This window comes from Dermacentor andersoni, chromosome 2 (genome assembly GCF_023375885.2).
Source record: "Dermacentor andersoni chromosome 2, qqDerAnde1_hic_scaffold, whole genome shotgun sequence".
Lineage (NCBI taxonomy): Eukaryota > Metazoa > Arthropoda > Arachnida > Ixodida > Ixodidae > Dermacentor > Dermacentor andersoni.
Window position 1 is genome coordinate 30,432,020 of NC_092815.1, and position 22,068 is coordinate 30,454,087.

Here is a 22,068-nt window from a genome sequence, read left to right on the forward strand (position 1 = left end):
GAACACCATAGCCACTGAGCAACCGCGGCGGGTAGCCACGCGGATAGCCATGCGCAGCCACGGCCGGGCTAAAGGAGACGCGTGCCCTTCTTTCCCTTGAGCTTAGCCCGTGGGAAGACGGCGCACGTCATTCCCCAATGCTTTTCGGCTCACCTTCGCACGTTTTCCCTCGCATCGACGGCATACTGAACGCGGCGCGTGATCTTAACGCATGTGGACATGTGAACGACGGTGGAATTTCGCTTGGATTGGCCATATGAGTGCAATAAAAATAGTGCACCAAGACCTCTGTGTTGCCTCTGCACGGAATGCAAGAATTTTGCATGCACTCATCATAACCTTCACTGCCATAACTCATTATGGGTGTGTCAAGGGGTGCTTCTTTAGTTCTTGTAAGGGTGTTTCAAATTTATTTATTTATTCATTTATTTACACATACTGCAGCCCCTTTATGGGGCTATTGCAAGAGTGAGTTAGACAAAAAGAAGTCACACAAGAAACAAGTAAACAATAACATTTAAGAATTCACGAGAAATAAAGCAGATGACACAAATGAAACTCAAAATAACAGCAACACTGAGAGTCAGTACAAGAACGAGAATGAGTCAATACACTGTAACAACAAGAAAATACATAAAATCAGGTGTAGTTATCTTTTAACAGGAAATCATTTAATGGCAGTGACCTAATTGATCCGGGAATTAAGTTCCAGAATTCAAATGTACGTGGGAAAAAACCTGTATTTAAATTTATTACATCGAGCAAAGTAAGGCTTAATATTAAGGTTATGGTGACTCCTACTTGACCGAGGAATATCTAAAGGAATATATATGGGATGTGAGACACAATAAGAAAAATTGACGATGCCATGCAGAAACTTCAATGACTCAACGTGACGGCGTATGGATAAAGGGGTTAGGTTCAGAGAAGATAAGGCACGTGAGGGTGAAAAATGGGGATCATAGCGACGATATATGAACCTAATAAGCTTTCGTTGTATGCTCTCAATGGAGTTAATGTCGCACTGCTTATGAGGGTTCCAGACAGGAGAAGCATAATGTAGGACTGGGCGAATTAAAGTTTTATACATTAGTAACTTAGTTTCCTTTGGAGAATTGTTGAAATTGCGCTTCAAATACCCGAACTTACTGATTGCTTTAGTACAAATAAAATTCATGTTTTTTGACCAGGACATGTTAGCGGTAAATATGACGCCAAGATACTTGTATTCCGAGACCCTGTGCAAGTATAAGTCGTTGAAAGTGTAATTGATCAGTGAAGGAGAGGCACTATTAGAAAATGACATTGTCACAGTTTTAGTAAAATTTATCTTCATTTGCCAAGTGTTGCACCAGGTACAGAAGCTGACAAATGAGTAATTTAGTTCAAGATGATCTTCTGGTGTGTTAATCACGCGATACAAAACACATTCGTCCGCATAAAGGCGTATGCGTGAAGTGACGTTTCGAGGTAATCATTAATGTATAGTAGAAATAGTAAAGGACCAAGAACCGACCTTCAGGATACACCAGATGACACGTCAACAAAAGAAGAATTAGTTGAATTATAACATACGAATTGTCACCGATGACAAAGGCAACTGGCAATCCAGCTAACCAAGTGAGAACTTTTCAAGATCACGTTAAGCTTTATTAAGATATTAGAATGCAGTACAGTATCGCAAACCTTGGAAAAATCTATAAATATAGTGTCGACCTGGGTGCCGATATCAAGGGCGCAGAGAATGTCGTGTGAGAATTCAACTAGTCGTGTTAAGGTGCTGAAACCTTTCCTAAAACCGTGCTGAAAGTTAGAAAGCATGTTATTAGATTCCAGAGTATATTGAGTGTGAGTTTGTATTTCAAATGGTGTCAATTATTTTTCTGAGCGAGCTTTGCTGGAATATTTTTCTTTTTCATCGTGCAACAAGTAAATAAAGCCGTCAGAGGCGGATTATTCAGCCAGTAAATGTTTTCCAGTGTCTGCCTGGGCTCATAGTGCCTTCATCGTGCATACATTTGTGGAAGCCGGCGCAAACAGGTAGCCGCCATGGCAACTGTTTATCTAGGCCGGCCGGCCATGGTGCCGCAGGATCTCGGGAGCGGCAGCTACCGCGGCCGCTCAAGTCGAGCGCGCTGGCGTGTTTTTTTTTTTGTGCGGCACCTGATCATGAGCCGCCTTCTTCTTCACGGGCTCCAGAGGCGCAAGTCGCGCCGCTACACATTTGTATGCGCTATACTTCACGCGACTTTGGCACCAAGAGTGAAGCTGCGGCATGGGAACTTTTGTGTTCTTACTGGTAGGAAAAGCGGGGAGGAAGGGAATGTTGGGAGGAGACCGTGCCTTGGACTAGCCTTTAGAGAGCGTGTTGGTACCGCTCACTGTGCTGCCTTTTTGTAGAATTGTGTGTACGCAATATGTAAAGAGAAAAAAGAATGCAAATTACACGTAGCAACTACTTTGGCGAGCCTGAATTTTCTACAAGCTCGAGTTTTACAGACCACTTCAATGAAGTTGCGCGAGTAAATAAAGATTGAGAATTATTTTCAGCCTCGGGCTTTCTATTGCTTTTGACCGGTCCTGTTCGCACATGCACAGCACAGTATGCGCACGCATGTCTCAAGCTGCCCGCCAAGGCCGCAAGAAAATTCAATGTTCTCTTAATGTCCGCGGTTCGTAAGTTTGTACCTATGAAAGTGTAGAAATTTAAGCTTCGAGAGCTACTGTGAAGCTCCGCTTTCATGCAGTTAAATTTATTTGTGGCCTGAAATCCGGAAATTGAGCGTACACAAGTTTGGAGTCACAGGCGACAGATGTACGAAACGGCAAATAATTTTCTGTAGTACGGCGCGCTGTAGTAGTGTAGCGTAAGACATCTTATTGAAGGCCCTTGACATGCAGAAGTTTGCTTACCAATCGTATAAGTATCGATTGCAAGGAAGAGAAAATACGTACGGGTGATACTTTACTCGAGTTACGTCACATCGAGAGAATTGCTTTCACTTTGATCGTGCGGTGTTTTCTTCTCCTATGTTTACTGCGGTTTGTTGAGTCTAGCATATTTAGCGCGATGTCAGCGTAATGAGACAGCCTCTCTGGCCTTACATAAGCGCTGACATAATCTCCCGTACTACATCGGGGTGCAGGAACGCTCTCGCATGCTGGCCACGTTCGCGCTGTGCGACTCCTCCAACGTGGGCGTGGCGGGCACCATCGTGAGCTTGCTGATCATGCTGTGTCCGCGCAAGAGTGAGCTGTTCGCCAACGTCGTGGGGTACGCGTTCTTCTCCAGCTTAGCTACGTCGGTGCTCGCCGCCTGCGTTGCCGGTAAGAGAATTGCGCCTTCGAAGTTCAGCGGTCAGATAGCACCAGCACGAGGATGTCATATAAGAGGAAGCTTTAGCTCGAGTGCTCCTATCTAAATACATGTAAAAGGAGAATTCGTTTTTCTCGGCAACCAATGCACCAAGTTTGACGAGGTTTGTTGCATTTAAAAGAAAAACTTAAAATCTAGTGACTGTTGGTTTCGAATTTTTGAGTTAGGTTGTGAATTTTTTATTAAAAATTGCGAAAAATCGAATATTTTCAGAAAACGAAACTATCAAGTTTACAACTCTGTAACTCAACCACTAAAAATGATAATACAATTTTGTGAATTGCATCTAATAGTACATCTAAAGCGGACAAAATTGATATGTTACACATGAATATAAAAAAATTTAATCGTAGGGAAATACAACTTTTGCAAAACCGTTGTAACCAACGTAACGAATTCACGTAAGATGTAAAATGACATATTGAATTTGTCCGATTTGAATGATCTAATGGATGCCGTTTACAGAACCGCGATATCAGTTCTTGATGCAGAGCTATGAATTTGTGAACTTCGTGCTTTCATTTTTTTCGAACGGTCAAATATTTGAAAATCGATTTAAGAAAATTCATGCCCTAAATCGAAATTCCGCTTCCAACAGTCACTAGAATTTAACTTTCTCTTTCAAATGCAACAAATTTCATCAAAATCGGTCCAGGGGTTATCTCATAAAAACGTTTTTGCGTTTTACATGTATTTGAATAGGCCGCGTCGGAGTTGGGCCCGAGCTAAAGCTTCCTCTTACACCCATCATTCTTCTTTCCATAGCTCGTTGCGTCGTTCTCAATTTCAGCAGAACCCTTTTCGTAAGCCTCCAGGTTTCTGCCCCATATGTACTTAAGGGATAAGAAAAGAGCAGATTGGGTGAGGCAACAAACGCGGGTAAACGACATCTTAGTTGAAATCAAGAAAAAGAAATGGGCATGGGCCGGACATGTAATGAGGAGGGAAGATAACCGATGGTCACTAAGAGCTACGGACTGGATTCCAAGAGAAGGGAAGCGTAGCAGGGGGCGGCAGAAAGTTAGGTGGGCAGATGACATTAAGACGTTTGCAGGGACAACATGGCCACAATTAGTACATGACCGGGGCAGTTGGAGAAGTATGGGAGAGGCCTTTGCCCTGCAGTGGGCGTAACTAGGCTGATGATGATGATGATGATGAAAGCTTCCTCTTAAGGAACACTGAAGAAAAGTGTTGAGTTAGCTAAGCTACATAGAAGTGTGAAGTAAGCACTATGAAATAGTAAACAGTTTTTGTTGAGAACAGCGCTTTCAGTATGCTAGAAATATCGGGTAAGGAGTATGAATTTGTTTAAGCGGAAGGCTCAGATAAGGTGTTTAACAAAAGGAGTAGCGCATGAGACAAACTTTTATAAAACAGAACAGACGTGTACCGTCTGTCGTCTATTTTGTCTCCCTTCCCGTCTCCTGTGCGGCTCGCCATCTTGAACGCAAACTGCAACTTCACACTGTCGGGCAAGTCATCCAACGGGGAGTACCACTGCAGTGCTAATTGGCACCATGTTCGATAAACGGCGTCAGAAAAAAATATGTAATTATATTGTACCGCAGCACTTCGGCGCCAGTTCTGTGCCAGCACGGAGGAAGGCGCTGACGTTCGTCTGTGTCTCGCTCTGTCGTTTTTTCGAGCTGTGGCTGCCTTGTGTTAGTGGCCCTTTTCCAGGCGCCGTGCCCACGTTGCTGAGACGAATCCACCTGTTACATCTGGTGGAGCTGCTGCGTAGTCCCTTTCCTCGTCCTGGAGCTCCGCAGCCGTACTTTACCATATACCGCTGCAATGATTGAGGACGCCACTACCTATCAAGCCGTACCCACACCTACGCCTGCCATGTGTGCTGGTGTGGTTCGTCAGCGTGACCCTCCGACATTCAGCGGTACTGACGATCGTGATGTCGAAGACTGGCTGGCCGAGTATGAACGCTGTAGCGCTCATAACAAGTGGGATGACGCTGCCAAGTTGACTCACGTCAGCTTTTGCCTGACTGATGTGTCCAGCTTATGGTTTAACAATCACGTAGCCGATTTTACGACCTTTTTTGGTTTTCAAGGAAACCTTCACTTCGTTCTTCAATCGGCCAGCCATGCGCAAGCTTCGCACTGAACACCGCCTGCGTGGCCGAGCTCAACAAAATGGTGAGAACTTCACGAGCTATATTGAAGACTTTATCGACCTCTCTAGGCAGGTGAATGCTCCAGTGGCGGAAACCGAGAAAATGAGGCACATCCTGAAAGGCATAGATGACGATGCCTTCGATACGCTGGCAGCCAAGAACCCTCAGACCATCACTCAAATAATCTAACTGTGCCAAAGTTTTGATGAGCTGCGTAAGGAGCGCCTTTACACGCGCCGTACCACTATACAATCCGCGGAAATTTCAACCAGGAAACCACACGTATTGGAGCTGAATACTTTGCCCTGCTGCCGCAAATCCAGCGGTACATCCGCGAGGAAGTGGCCCGCCAGCTCTCCCTTGTGGCATCTATTCCCGAGACCCCTACCGCGTTGGACAACCCGCTCCGTCGTGTCATTCAGACACAAGTCGCTGAGGCACTGTCATCCCTTGCACGTTACAACGCCTCTCACGTCATCCAACGCACGTTACAGCGCCTCTCACGTACACTGAAGCCATGAAGCGCTAAGCAGCCCAGTCACCAGCTTCTACTCGCCGCCATGTACCGTACGCCCGGTTCACGTATCAGCGTACCCATCTCCCGGACCTTCTCACAACCCATGTCGTACTCCAGATAACCGCCCCGTCTGCTACGCCTGCGGTATCGCTGGGCATGTTGCACGCCACTGTCGCCGCCGTGTAGGGCGCTTTCATGACGTCGCGCCGCGCATTGAATACACACCTCAACGACCAGAACGCCGTGTTGATGCTGACGCTTCGGACTCTTATTCACGTCGAGTCACCTTCAGCTCACGTCTGTCGCCTTGACCTCGCCGCTGCTCCATTTCGCCTATGCTTCGGCGGTCCACTGCTCCGCCAAGGAAAAATTAACAGCCGCAATTCCTTAGGCAGGAACTGCGCTGTCATTAAAATTTTCAAGGCTTCATACTTTGCCCCCTAATGCGATCGCAGTGTTTATAGATGGTGTCGCGACCAAAGCTCTTGTCGACGCAGGAGCTGCCGTTTCTGTGATAAGTGAACTACTGTGCCGCAAACTGAAAAAAAAAGTGACGATACCGGTTCCTGATTTGTCATTACGGACGACGAGCTCGCACCACGTTAAGCCTTTGGCCGCGTGCACCGCTCGTGTTTTGATTGAAGACGTGCCGTATGTTGTCGAATTTGTCGTCCGCTCGCATATGTCGCATGATGTCATGCTAGGCTAGGACTTCCTTTCCGAAAATCATCCTGTAATCGACTGTGCTCGTGCACTAATGCATGGCTCTGTATTCGTTCAGCACGATAATCACAGTCTCTACGTGCTCGTCACCTAAAGTGGTCGTCGCTGCCGACGTCGTCATTTCTCCGTTATTGGCCGCTTTAGTGTTCATCCGCTGTGGCTCTGTCACCGATATAAGTGCTTTTTTTACGCCGTCTGAAGATTGTGCCCGTCGTCGGAACCTCGTACTTCCATTTACTGTCGTCGAACTTGTTGATGGTTGCGGTGAAGTTTTTGTGTGCAATCCCTAGCCTAACGCAAGCATGGATTTGACGAGTATGTTGTGGCATATGCCAGCCGTACACTAACAAAGGCAGAGTTAAAATACTCCGTAACGGAAAAGGAATGCTAGGTCATCGTTTGGGCAATCGATACATTTTGTGCTTACCTTCCCGGTCGTCAGTTTGACGTTGTCACCGACCACCATGCCCTGTGTTGGTTATCGTCGTTGAAAGATCCTACTGGGCGCCTCACTCGCTGGGCTTTACGCCTTCAAGAATATGATATTCGTGTCATTTATCTCTCTGGATGAAAACACTCGGACGCTGACGCCCTCTTCCGTTTGCCACAGCCTTCTGAACTTGTCTGCTCAACAACTTCCACCTGAGATTCGTCATACCTTACCATCACCGACATGCCGGCGGAAGTGAGCAAAGATCTCTGGATTGCTTCGCTGCCTTGGCCATATATCTCGGATTTTCGCCTGACTTGCCCTCACGCACCCTCCGTCGTCAAGCTCCACACTTTGCCGTTCGCGAAGGCTTACTGTACCATCGCAATTACTTAACCGACGGCCGCAGGTGACTCCTTGTTATTTCTCGTCATCCGAGCTCGGACATTTGCGGTGTTTTCTACGATCACCCTCAATGAGGCCATGTCGGCACATTCAAAACGTACTCCCGTCTTCGCCTGCGGTACTACTGGCGCGGCATGTATCGCTACTTTCGCCAGTATGTTCGGTCATGCCTTGCGTGTCAGCGCTACAAGACACCTCCTCACAGCACCGCCGATCCTCTACAGCCGTTGCCTTGCCCTGCCCGACCGTTCTACCGCGTTGGAGTCGATCTTTTCGGTCCCCTCCCGAACACTCCTGACGGCAACCGGTGGGTCATTGTCGCCGTTGACCCCCTCCCACGGTATGCCGAAACATTTGCGCTGCCAAGCGTCACCGCGAAAGATGCTGCTTACTTCCTTCTTTATCACATCATTCTGCGACATGGTCCACCACGTGAATTACTAAGCGACCATGGCCACGTGCTTCTCTTAAACGTCATCGAAGCCCTTTTAAAGGAATGTCAGATTGTACATCGCACCGCCTCAGCCTACAATCCTCAAACTAACGGCATGACGGAAAGTTTCAATCGTACCCTTGCCGACATGCTGGGGATGTACGTCTCCGACGATCACACTCATTGGGACCGGATACTTCCATTCATAACCTACGCCTATAACACTGCGGCCCAAACTACCACTGGTTTCTCATCTTTCTTTCTTTTCTATGGACGTGAACCATCATGCTCCATAGACACAATTCTGCCATACCCACCTGACGTTTCTGAAGCGAAACCTATTTCTGAAGCGGCTGCTTATGCAGAATGCCGTCAACTGGCACGTTCGATTTTACCACGCAAGACCAGTGTCGTCCAAAATGTCGCCATGACGCCTCTGTATCTACTGCCCATATTTTCCTGGAGCGCTGGTTTGGCTATGGGTTCCATCCACCACTCTCGGCCTTTATACCAAACTCTTGTCCAAGTACCATGGTCCTTACAGAGTCGGTCGAGCCAGCTCCCGACAATCGTTTCCGATGGCCCGAAACAGTTCATGTGGCACGGCTTAAACCTTGCTACGACCCGTCTGCGCTGTCTTCTGCCTAGGTCGTCAGGTTGACTTCTTTCTACACGGGGAGTGTTGTACTGGAGCACTTCGGCGCCAGTTCTGTGCCAGCACGGAGGAAGAAGTTGACGTTTGTGTGTTTCGCTCTGTCGGTTTTTCGGGCTGTGGTTGCCTTGTGTTAGTGACCCGTTTCCAGACGCCGTGCCCACATTACTGAGACGAACACGCCTGTTACAATATATATACTGTGAGTGCGAAGCCAGGCTAGTGGGCCAACTTTGCAGAATCACAAGTTCCGTCCAGCTGCGCTTTGAGAGTTGAGGCGTTTTGTTAGCTTTGGTCTTTGCAAAGAAAGCAATATGGTTTGTGCGAAGCCTCTCCCAAGCCACGCACTACTGACGAAAAGCCGCACTCCTGTCGGGAGGGTGGCGTACAATCGTCTTACAAACCGCTTGGTATCCTGCGGGAGACTTGCGCCACGCTCCTATACCGCAGCAGTGCCGGGCGCCCGATCACTGGGTGCCCCAACTGGGTTTAAGTTCAACACACCCACAAGGTCTTTGTAGGACTAGGCAGTTAAAGAGAAAATATTCTAATCCTGTGCACTTGGAGGAGTCTATTTTAATTTATGTTTATTAAGGGTGATTGGATAGTGAAGTTGGCCGAATCGAACCGAATACGAATGTTCGAGAAAAACGAACTTCATATATCGAATCACGTAAATCAATTCTGCGGAAGCCTGCAAGGTGGAGGAAATTACGATTTCTTCAGAATTTGAAAATATTTGGTATTTGATTAGATATACGTGAAAAGGAAAAAATTGTCATCCACCTCATAATAGCACGAAGCTATAGAAGATACCCATATGGGTTTCTCAGAAGCAAAGCCTCGCATTTAAAGGAAAATTCGTCCTGGTCCGGGATTCGAAGCTGGGACCAATGCCTACCCGGGGCGCCCACTCTACCCTTTGAGCTAACCGGGAGGCTTTGTTTCTGAGAAACCCGTACGGGTTTGCTATGTAGCTTCGTGCTACAATTCAGGTGGATGACAATTTTTCCCTTTCACGTGTATCGAACCAAATATTTTTACATTCTGAACAAAGCAAATGCATAAAGAAGTCGTTGAACCAGTTCGGCAAAAAAGCTAATTTGCGTTGTTTGATACACGCACGAGGGTGAATCATAAAGTCTGTGCTCCTATATTTATTAGCCAAAATAAGGCACGTACGGGTAATTACAAATATATGTATGATTCTACGTACCTTACACAATTTTTTCCACACAGTCTCCACACCTATCCGCTTTCACCGTTGCATCCACGCAGGAAATGTTGTCGTCACTCAGCGACGCACGCGGCCACCTCGAGCGCTCACTGTCATGCAAGTCTTCATGGTCTTTTGCGAACTCACAACACTACACCCCTTACACGTCTCAAAGCGAAACACATTTCCCCATACGTGGACTGCATTTCCCTATGGATTTCGATGGGCGTTCTTCTCTTGCTCCATAGAACAAGAATCACATTTCGTTGCTCGAACGCCGTGGACGTGTGAAGCACAACAGCCATCTTCGACGATTGACAGCAGCGCCATGCCGCGGGGCTACCGGCCGATAAGGCCGGGCCGGTCCAAGACAGGTTCACCACTGGGGATGGATGTGTTGACTTCGCATTTGCAGTCGTAATATGGCTAAAATAAATAGGGACAAAGACTTTCTGATTCCCCCTCGTATAAAATGTGTAACAACGGGATATCAGGTCCATTTGGAAGCTTGTAAATGAAAGGAGAATCTGAAAGGTGATCGCATCTTGTGCACAACGACATTGACAATAATGAATAAAAGGAATCGCATGTCACCACATGCACGCATTAGTGTTGTGTTCGTTGAAGCACCTAAGTGTAGTTCTACGGCAACGGACATAATACTAAATGAATCGAAACATGGCTCGATATTGGTCAGAGGATATATTGATTTGCCTGAATCGAAGCAACATGCAAGTAGGCATGCTTTTACCGGAAATTATAGCGTAGAAGCGGTCTCTTCGATACGTCTGCTCAGGAACTGGGGCCAAAATTTCATACGCATGTGCATGATGTATGCATTGGCCGATCACCTTCACTAATAATATGCCCAGCTTCAAGATTGACTGACATTTTCTCTTAACAATAATTCTAGCGAATAAAATATTTACTGTGAATGCGGGAGCTGGTGCGTCTGTGCAACAACCATGATTCTCATGCAGCGGAATTTCCAGAACAGCCTCCACTTGAATTGATCTTTTTCCCAGCAGACAGTGACAACTGTTGTTTCATATAGCTTACAGTATTCGAAGAAGCGAATACTCGACAACATCAAAAGCTACTTTCTAGATTTGAATATGAATTGAACAACAAAGACTATTTCAAGTTCGAAATTTAGAACATTTGCACATCCCAAGGGTTTATCGATTGTGTTGTGTACGGTATATATCAGTGCTAAGTAGCCCACATCTCCATCCGAACGAGAAATATTTAGAGGTTGTTTGAACATAGCAAGTGACAGCAAAGGCCTGACACGGGGAAGCAAGCCAATCCGCATATGTCACCTACAGGTGGGCCTCCCAGGTTCTATTTGACTGCTTCAGCTCAGCACCGTTTATGGTCTGTCCCGTTCACATTCTAAACACTCAGAGGTATCATCCAGAAAACAAAGCTCGTATTCAGAAAAAAAAAAAAAAAACATTTACGCTAAAATCGTTGCTAAGAGGAGTTTTCAGCCATTCCTGATGCTGGACATATAAGTGGCAAAAGTGGCGCTGGCCAATGGAAAGGAACACTTACGAACGAAAGGCTTCGTGAATTCAGCCCCCGGTTTTTATGTCTTAATTTAAGCTAAGCTGCAAGACGTAGCACAGAACTGCGTTCATTCATTGCTCATTTTTTTTGCTATAAGCGCTTGCCACAATGACACGAGCGACACAAAACAACAAACAAACCAAGTCGACCAGATCCTCACGTAGCGCTCAATCGTCGGCCCAGTGGGCTCTTAGTCGCAGCGTTGCCAGCATTTCGCTTTTCACTGCCGGAATGTGCGTTGTGCGCAAGCGCAGTAGAGTTCCCTTTGAGCAGCTGTGCGCAGCCTACTGAAGCACACGCCTCTGAGCAAAGAAGACTGTAAGCGCCGAGCTAAAAACTGTTTACTGCCTATGCACTTCTCGTCTTGAAAAATGTCCTGTCGTGTGCGCCTTTTGATTATGACACTCGCAGTGTCATAATTTTCATGTCTTTGCGCTGAGTAAGTGCTCTTATCGCTTCATTACAGGCTGCTTGACCCGATGACAATGTTTTGAAGAAACTACCAACGCTGCCCTTTGGTCTTCTTTTTCATTCTTCGTTACTGTGCTGGAAATGTACTCGACCATGCTGACACAACATAGGAAAACTTTGTGTTCTATATTGCCCTAAGTTCCAAGGGACGAAATATTCGCAAAAGTGCGAATTGAATTGAAGCTTTGTTCTTCGTGGACTTATAGCCGGTAAACTATACAGCGGCACGACAAAAACCAAGCTTGCAGCCTCCATTATAATACGCTTATATACTTTCTCTTGTACTACTTCGTTGTGTGTTTGACTTTATAAAGCATAGATAGTGGCATTCTGGTACTGCCTGAAGCTGCGCCTAGAGTTGCGATTCCGAAGCAGGCCACTCCCCTTCCCCTACTCCCTCTGGATTCGCCACTCCTTAGTTGACCTTTGTTTTTGGTTTAGTGTGTTTCTCCGCCAGGCCTGCTGTATAGCTTTTGCGGCCCCGCCACATGGGCGCGGTCATCTTTGAACACGCGACTACGTCGCCATTTAGTGCCTTCTGGCTTTCCCTTCCCATAGCAAACGACGTGCTGAATAAATGAAGAAAAAGATGGTTTTCGCTTTCCGAATGAATTATTATTCGCCGCTGATGCAACGCTTTCAACCGCAAGCGCAAACAGAAACGTTAGTGCTTGTGTTAGTTTACGCACGACCTTATCTTAACTCGATGGCGGTGAGCGACTACACCCAGTCGGCGCGAGTACGTCTTTCGACGAAGCAGCGCCCTATTACGCATACTTCTTTTGGTTATGTTTTTCTCGTAACAGCAGACAGCTCTTGCCAGCTGAGTACTGCGTAATCCGCCATGACAGTGGTTTGTGCGAGCAATCTGCCGATAATATTGCTTTCCGTGCCATCAAAAATCCCTCTCCGTCGTCTTCACTGCCTTTCGCAACCATCGGTTCTTCCGAATGCGCAAGACCCGGAGATGCATAGCCAGCGAGAAGAGTTAGAGGTACATGAAGGTTTGCGCACTTAGCTGCGCTCTTGTTTTTACCTGATGGGCCACAAAGTTCAGTCACTAGGATGTTGAAAAGGATTAAAGTAATTAAAATTTTGCTTTCAAAGTGCCTTGGCGTTTTGCACTTTAACGAAACTGCGGTCGGCTAAGGACATTTCGTTATGCTTTACGTACTGAGCACAATCTTGCAGTGAAAGAAGACCTTTTAAGTTCCTGCTTTTGCGTATTTACGCAAGATACCTCAGGTTACACCGAAGACGTTCGCCGCCAGTCAGGTCATGCGCATTTCCATCGTTTTAAGTTCAACGAAGAACTTCCAGCGCCGGAAGTCGATCCCTAAGTCCACTGCCGCACCTTTACAGCCGCTTCCCTGCGCGACCCATCCCTTTGATCAGGTCAGGATCGACCTTTACGGTCCGCTTCCTTGTACCGGTGCTGGTAACCGCTGGATTATCGTTGCAGTAGACCATCTCACACGCTATGCAGAAACTGCTGCACTCGCATCTGCAGCTGCTCAAGACGTTGCATAATTCGTACTGTGATATTACGTTCTTCGTCACGTAGCCCCCCGGGGACTCCTTAATGGTCGAGGCCGCGCTTTTCGATTTGAAGTCTCAACGTTGCTTCCCAAGGAGTGCCATACCATCCACCGTACCATTAGCTCATACCACCGGCAGACTAACGGGTTGACGGAGCCTTTCAACCATACTCTTGGCGACGTGCTAGCCCTTTACGTCACGTCCGACAATCCCAACTGAGACGGTGTGCTTCTCTTCGTCCCGTTCGCCTATAATACTGCCACTCCAGCCACCACTGGTTTCTGCCCGTTTTTCTAACTGTAGGGCCGCGAACCTTCTTGCACCATTGATACAATTCTGACCTACCAGCCCAACTCATCGGAATGTGTTCCTGTATCCCCAGCTGCGTGGCATACTCAAGAATGCAGACAGCTCGCCCGTTGCCTTACGTCCACAGATCAGCGAAGAAACACGCCTTGTTAAGCAAATGTACGCGGCGCGCTGTGGAACGGCAACGCCAGCACATCCCATTTATCGCGCCCCCTTTGGGCGCGTGGGACAGGACAAATGGAAGGAATCGAACGAAGGAAGCGCTGGTTGTAAACTACAAGCACCTAGACGAAGCGCTGCGACTGACAGCCAGCGCATCGTCCATTCAGTTCCTTCCGTTTGTACCGTCCCATGCGCTGCTATTCTATTTGCAATTCGATTCCGAGCCGCGCAGCTGCATTCTGATGCAAACGGAGAGCATGACCAATCCTGCATTGAGCCTTCGTGCACATTAAACTATTCCAAGTGGTAAAAATTATTCCAGAGCTTCCACTGTACAGCGCCTCTTAGGTAGCGCTGGCGTCGCTTCGGGACGCCACTCCCCACCAACCAACCACTCGACGCTCCCAAGCGGCAGTCACTTCATATCTGCGCGGTCAAAGGCCGCGATGGATATGTGTATGTATCGGTCAACTATAATTTTATTTGCCATCAAAATGGGCAGGAGATCAATTACACTCATAAATAGAAGCTTATCGCATGGTGGTATGGTCTCCTTTATCGCGGTGCCCGGTGAGGGACTGCTATCCAGTCGGTCGCGTCACGCGAAGGCGCACTCTTCGCGCCGGCGCATGGCGGCGGTGGGCGTGCAGTTGAAGGCTGCGAGAAAGTTCTCCTCGACGAGCAGCGGTGCGATGCACCGCTTGTACATGTCCGAGTGCACGGCCTGCCGACGCTGGTCCCTGTCGGCCTCGCCAGGTGGGCCCTGGCTGTTGCACCACTTGAAGCACGAGCTCACGTAGAACAGCTGCTCGTTGGTGAAGGGCGCAATCCCCGACGGAGCACGCGTCTGAAGGCGGCGCTTGAAGGCCGTCGCGGCCACCTGCGCGAAGTTTGTGCGCGCGGCATGGCGGGATCGTTTTCGAGAACCCGACAAGAGTAGGTCAACCACGCTGGTCGCAGATCTCGCGTAGAAATTTGCGCTCAATGACCGTCCCTGTTGTCTTCTCCATACGTATTTCACATTAATGCGCAATTCCTACCTAAAAAGCGTGAACATGGATTCCGAAATGCTTCGCTGAGTTTCTTTTGTCCACTGTTTGAATGTAAATAAGTAAGGCATTCATTCAAATTTATTAATCTATAAAAAGCACTGTAGGTTTCCCCCGTAACGGCAACTGCGTCGCTATGTTACCTGCAACAGTCACTTCGAATTTGTGCTTTATGGATAGTTTTTGTCGGCCTTAAGGCTAACATCATTCAGAGTAAAACCTTGACGGGCGCACTGAAAACTGTGGCGCGAGGTGTCACGTTACATAACATGTATAACATGACGGCGGAGAAATTGCCTGAATAATTAATAGAGCTGCCCATGTAAAATTGACCATGTTCTTGTGATTTTTTTCAGTACGTTAGTCTTGAAAATGTATAAAAACGATGCCAACAGTCGGCGCAGAAAGCACAACACACAGAATAAGACATACAGAGAGAGAGAGTGAGAGAGAGTGAGAGAGAGAGAAATATATATATATATATATATATATATATATATATATATATATATATATATATATATATAGAGAGAGAGAGAGAGAGAGAGAGAGAGAGAGAGAGAGAGAAAGAGAGAGAGATGTTTTATCTACTCGCCCAAGCTTGAAGTTCAGCAAACATTAAGAATGATCTTGTCTCCAAGCCTGGCCAAAAATAACCGCAACAAATAATGCTGGTTATAACTTTCAGAGTGAAAACATGCGCCTTAAGAAACGTTACTCTGACTTGAGTATTACACTGTGCAGACGTGCAAAGAAGGGCAAAGTCAACACCAATAAAATAAACTCTTCAACACAAATTTTCACTCTTCTGATGGAAGAGATGCATTTAAATTAGTGCACCGGTTAGCTCGCTGGATGCACAAAACCATCTAATGAGCGAAGAAATTAATGAAGCCGATAACACAGGTAAAGTCACCATTTCTTTCTCTCCTTATGAAGCAAAAGATCACAAATACGTCTAAGCTCACAAAGCTACGACAGTCGATCGAAAAAATATACGAGCCACTCGCAGAAGCCAAATGGCTAAATGAGTTTATATCATAAGCAGAACTGAACATTTTTTGGAAAGCCAACAACTCCATTCACTCTTTACGAGGATGCATCGTAAAAAAAAGAAAAATTGGCTTTCTTCGCGCTTCTATCACCTCTTCTAAATTAGAAATTAGTTTTTTTTTATTTTCTCATTGGAACTAATTTTTGATAGCACCACCCGCTATAGCTTGATTTAGCATAAGCCTGGTTGCAAATATTATAAATTTCTTAAATATACAGAGCCGGAAACGAATTCTGCATGCCAGTATAGCATCTTCAGTAACTCACCTATTTATTTATCGGTATTAAATAGTGCTCTATTTGACGGCAGCGGCGTAGAATACTAACGTCATAGCGAGCACGCAGTTCCGACATCCGTTGATTTCAAGGCTGGCCTCACTAATTGCATGGTTAGTTGTACCAAGTCTAGGCGACTGCCGGGTGGATTGGGAGTCGACTAATAAGCCAGACGAAGCCCCGCGCTTAACTACCGGCGCGAATGTAACCCGCTTAAGGGACGACGTACACGGCACTGAGTCATTACGGAACGCCATTTTCAGCATGTTCTGTCGACGCATCTCTAAGGGGTCATTTTTCACTCGCAGACATTGTCTGCCATGTCCCCTAGCAATTACGCTTACACCACAGCCTAGCGAGGTTGTAAAAAAAAAAAGTGCGCCGTAGTATGCATCGCGCGATTGTGAAATCTTCTCTTATTATTTCCATCGGTACGCCATTAGTATAGCTCGTAAATAAACGCTCGTGCCAATCGAACAATGTTTTGCGGAAAAAGTCAGTCCTGTCCTGCCTGTGGTATGCTGAACCACGCGTTGCACACTGCGGTGCCGTTGAACATCCACCTAAAGGCGAAGTTCTATAGAAATTCTGCAGCTTAGCTCATAGTCATTCTGAAAGGAACATCCTTCTCGGACTCTTGTCTACTACCGGTTCAAGCGTTCAACGCTACAAGTTTTGGAGGCTTCATGCGGGGTTAGTGTGCATAGAGATTTCCCTGCGAGATCGTTCTTTCTTTCTTTTTCTTAAATTTTCTGCTTTGCAAAGCAGTGAAAGTCAGCACACAATAATATTTTTTGTAACGGTTGCACTCGTTTGCTTCGTCTCCCCTTGATTTCTTTTGTCTTGTTTTGTACATCATTTCTTGATTCCCATCACGAACATCGAAATGAAAACTTCAGTGAAAGGATGAAGCTCTATTTCAATGAAAAGTATGGTTTCACAAAAAGAGGTGCGACAGTCTACAACACGAAAGCTCCTCATGTCCGTATGGCTAAAAGGTTGCTTGCAGAGGAACAGCTGTGCATTGTTCTTTTTTTATTTTTTAGTGTGGGGGGAGGGGGGGATTTACATTGTATTTTGTCTCTCATCAATTAAAAATATTTCCCCATTACTTCGCTATTGCATCCTTCACCCCTGAGCTTTGTGATCGTTATTAGGTATATGCTGCAAGATTTCCTTAGGCTGACCTTTCTTAGCCTACTATTTCTATATTTCTATATTTCTATACTTTGCCAATGGATTCCACTGCCGCATTGGCATGGTGGCAATTACGTTTTGCTACTTACCTCCGAAGCCCGCTGCTGTGGATTCGATTCTCAAACTGAATGACCGCCTTCCAGATAGGGTGCGATGCAAAAATTTTAGTTTGGCGAGCTTTTCGTGCATGATCGAGGTCCTCGAGGTAGTCGTAACTAATAAAATTACTCCTAATATGCTGTTTCCATCATAGTATTGGCGTCTTGCTTTTGAATGTTAACACAATCGAGTCAATGAAGTAATCGTGAATTTCACCGCTATGGGAAGGCGCATACATGGGACCCTATAACGTAGAGCTATTCCAAACGTCTTTATTCCATTTTTGCGATCAGGCCTCCACGATTAGTAAACGTGTTTTGGGCCAGCCCCTCTTCACATGCCTGTCACGCGACTTCAGGAAAACCGCGATAGCTCCCCATCTGATATGACGTGTACGCACTGATCATATATATATATATATATATATATATATATATATATATATATATATATATATATATCATATTTCCGATTCTAAGGCCAAAAGCTTTATGGCTGCGCCCACTTCCCCTGTATGTGACACAACGTCACAAAACCGTGAAAACTCACCTCGTCATAGGGACGTGTACACATTAAACATACATTATATGCCGAACGAAATTGAACTTTTTAAGGGAAAGCTGGAGACTGCCCAGTTCCGAAAAGAATAGAAGATGGCTGCCTACCGATCACTCTGGTTATGGCTACTCAAATCTGCTGGGGAAAATGGTTTATTTGTGTATAATAATTTTTTTTTGCGCGGCAGTATAATGTTGTCGAGCCCTTTCAGCATTTTCAAGACATCACTCTGCCAAATTTTCTTCGTTGAGGATCTGTTGTAGCTGCATTTTTACCCTTTCATTGTACGGCACCGCAATGTTCTACCAGACACTGAAAGCTGAGCAAGAAGAAGCGGTCCAATCACAGACGTTGGCACCACCCTCCTCATCAGGTTATCTATTTTCACTGCACTAGACCGATCCCACTGAAACGCTCTCAACTTCTGCATGCTCCTCGCCTTTGGTCAGCAAATTAGATAAGAAAATCTGTCAAGTGAGGTAATGCTATTCGCTTTGAAAACAAACAAAAGTGACATCCTATAATCAAGGAGAGCATTTGATTAGGCTGTTCAGACAACACAGCGAGTAACTTGCGGTCAGCGGTAGCGTAAATTTAACGCTAGGAGACTGGAATAAAAAGAGATTGGAATAGTTTACGTTATAGGACCCTTGATCTTTATCATAACGCATTTTTTTTCAAGTGAAAGAATTCTTGTGCGAGAAAAAAAAAACAAAGAAAGAAGAAGAAAAAAAGTAATCCACCTTGCTTTAGCACGATGCTAGAAAAGTAACCTGTGTGGTTTCGGTATAAAAAAAAATCTTCGCAATTCAAGAACAATTTGTCACGGTCCGTGTGAGTCCAATTCTTGGAGCTGTGCCCGACCGAAGTAGCCGCTCTACCAGTCGAGCCGATCATGAGGTGAGCAGCTGGCAGTTCGAGGACTGATTAATCAGACTTGTTTGTCTGAATTTTTACATGAGATGAAAAGATTTTAGCGCGAAGCTCAAAGCATCTTGGGTGAGCGAATGCGAGTGCCAAACGAAGTACGTTCCATGCGAAATAAGGAGCCTCCCAAATTACTTTAGAGATGAAGAATTATAGGACTGATTAATCAGACTTGTTTGTCTGAATTTTTACATGAGATGAAAAGATTTTAGCGCGAAGCTCAAAGCATCTTGGGTGAGCGAATGCGAGTGCCAAACGAAGTACGTTCCATGCGAAATAAGGAGCCTCCCAAATTACTTTAGAGATGAAGAATTATGCGTCTCGTGTACATTTCCTGTCAAGGGACTGGTAACTTCGAGAATTACACTAAGGCTGGGTCTAGCGGGACTTTCAGGAAAGCACTGGAATAAACACTCGCGTCAATTCTCAGAAAAAGACATTCCTGCCAAGCCAGTTTCATCTCCTTGGCCTTGAACAACGAAATCAATAAGGCTGTCCAATAAACACTACTGCAAACAGTCGATATCCGTGCACCCCGGTAAAGAGGCAGCTTGACAATTGCGCAACGTTGGGGTGCAGTTTCCCGCCTTAAACTTAAATGTGTGCCACGTGGCTGCTGGAATGCCAACCGAGAGCGATGTTTTTTTATTATATTCTGCATTGACGGGCATCATAAACTTGCTGCTGTCAGTTACGTAAAATTCCGGACAGCCAAAGCAATATGCAGGGGAGGACAGATCGACTGCAGCCTCCTTGTGATACGCCAAACGGAGAAAACTTCTTTAGTCTTAGTTTTTTTTATTGTGACTGAAGAGGCGTCCGATCGTCATTTCACTTGTGTCTGCTTTTGATTTCTTCTTTTTTTTAATTCATGACACGAGGGTACCGGGAAATAATGGAAAACAGTCTGTAAGCAATCGATTGGGCTGCTAGCGAAAGACTTCCTTCTAAGACATACCGGCAACCCCTAATAAACAACCTCCCTTTGTGATTGTGACAGGCCTGCATATGAGTTTGAGAAAAGCCTGATAATGGCCCATATTTTGCAACGACAGCTTTTATTTCATGCTGTTTTGACCCTTTGTCACCGGCCATTGTTTATTAACAGCGATAGAAGTGATAACGAGACCAAAGCCACAGCAAAGGCCAGTATCGTACAGCACTTGCGTGGACGCAAGTGCCGACTTGTATGCAGGCCCAAAACTCATCTCATGAGATGAGTTTTGTGCGTGCATACAAGTCGTGTCCAAAACGAAAAAGAAAAATGAAAGAAGAAAAGATAAACTAATATGTCTTTTCTTAATTGTAAAGTTTCATTCAGACTGCTTAAGCGCCTGTCTAACGAGACCCTTTCTTCGTTTCTCACGTAACCGAACAGAGAGGACCTGAGTTCTTCTACAAGTTTCCTCCTTATTTAGGAAGGTACTATATGATTATTTTATGATAGATTGAGGGAAACATTGTTATAATCACAGGGCTGTTAACTTATGAAGTAAGATTATCCCATTGTACTTCCTAATGTGCGCACACAGCTATACCGTACAGAAAGCCATCTGCAAGATGCGAAGAGATAGCTGTACATCTCAGCTATGCCTCCCTACACTCGCGAAAGCGCATGCTTTCTTTCTTGAAGACCGCTGATCCCCGCACCCCGCAAACACGCGAAAATGTTCTCGCAGTCATCCCCCCCCCCCCCCTCCTGCCCTCACTCCTACCACCCCGCCCCCTTCTAAAGAAAGAGAAGAAGAGGTAGGAAAGAACGTTGCGTTCTTTTGTGTGGACATCGTCGCACAGTAAGAAACATGGACGTCGCACCCGATCGGAGAATCAGACCTAGAGACCTATAATGTATTTGGTTTGTTTGTCTTCGAAGAGACGTGGGACACTTGGTATAAGCATCACGGATAGAACGCACAAGAATGCAATGAAGGATCACAGGGCCACTCGGAAGAACAAGGCTGGTCACGTACGGCTTGCTGATCTCACGTGAGTGATCGTTTCTTTTGTTCCGAACTTTATCTACGTGAGAACACGAATAGGAATGCAATGCAACAGGGTTATAGCACAGCATGCTGACAGTCCCCAACGCACTTTGTAATGTATCCTGGAACAAAATGCCCCGAGGCCTGAATTCTAAACGAAGGGAAGATAGACGTTCCGGGAGCGAGCTGTGGCTGTAGTATACGAAGGTGTCCTTACTTCAGAGTGTTCATTTCCTTCACCGTGACGGTGACTCTAAAAACAGATACCATATTGTCTGCATTATTGCCCGGCGTTAACCAAAAGCCTTCCTAACCGAGTTTACGGGATGTACCACTTACTGCGAAGATATGTGGTGTGTTTGCTTAAAGTAATGCACTTCTTCGTGCGACAAGCATTGTTTCCGAGCTCTAATGTCGCAACAAACGAAATCTTCTGTACGACCATCCAGGGCAAAAGAAGACGATACCAGACATAAGGCATTATACGAGTAGCTTGGACAACGCGGTCACAGCGCCGCATTCGCCTTCGTATTTGAAGTTTTGTTCTGCATCCCCCACGCAGAGAAGCTCGCTCAATGTTGCCAATTAAAGTGTGCAGAATTGACTCCATGCTGTGCCGTAGTGGCGTAGCCAGAGCCGCACATGTATTTCCAATGAGGTTGGATATGGGGATGCCATGGAGTATTTCATTGTTATTGGAAAGCTGGTAAAACAAAATGGGAAAGTGCACCCTTTAATAGGGGGACGGAAGGGCAGAAAAAAAATGGGAAGTGCAGTCGTACGGACGCAGAATGGGGTGAAGGTGCGTGCTAGATCAAGGACATGTGTCTGGTTTGCGCCCTTTTCATCCCAGTTCTTTTTTTTTTCTTTGGGTTACTACGCCTCTGTTGCGTATTCTATCCACCCTCTAGTCACATTGCAGGCCTTTAAAAAAGGTATCAGATTAGCTTAGTTGGCGAATCTTCACAGGTTTGAACGGATATAACAAAAG

General features: G+C 46.0%; 2 protein-coding genes across 2 annotated transcripts in view; one reads left to right on the forward strand and one right to left on the reverse strand.

Annotated features, from left to right (window-relative positions):
- The window catches only part of LOC129387758 (sodium/nucleoside cotransporter 1-like), a 71,454-nt gene extending 58,936 nt beyond the window's left edge, over positions 1-12,518 (forward strand). Inside the window, exons 6-7 of the mRNA XM_055077286.2 lie at positions 3,147-3,327; positions 11,922-12,518. Coding sequence (XP_054933261.1) covers positions 3,147-3,327; positions 11,922-11,938 — 198 coding nt within the window. The 3' untranslated portion in view covers positions 11,939-12,518. The remainder of the gene's footprint in view (positions 1-3,146; positions 3,328-11,921) is intronic.
- Positions 12,519-14,441: 1,923 nt separating this feature from the next.
- LOC129387757 (neprilysin-1-like) overlaps positions 14,442-22,068 on the reverse strand; it is a 31,355-nt gene continuing 23,728 nt past the window's right edge. Inside the window, exon 3 of the mRNA XM_055077284.1 lies at positions 14,442-14,816. Within this exon, the coding sequence (XP_054933259.1) occupies positions 14,535-14,816 (282 nt within the window). The 3' untranslated portion in view covers positions 14,442-14,534. The remainder of the gene's footprint in view (positions 14,817-22,068) is intronic.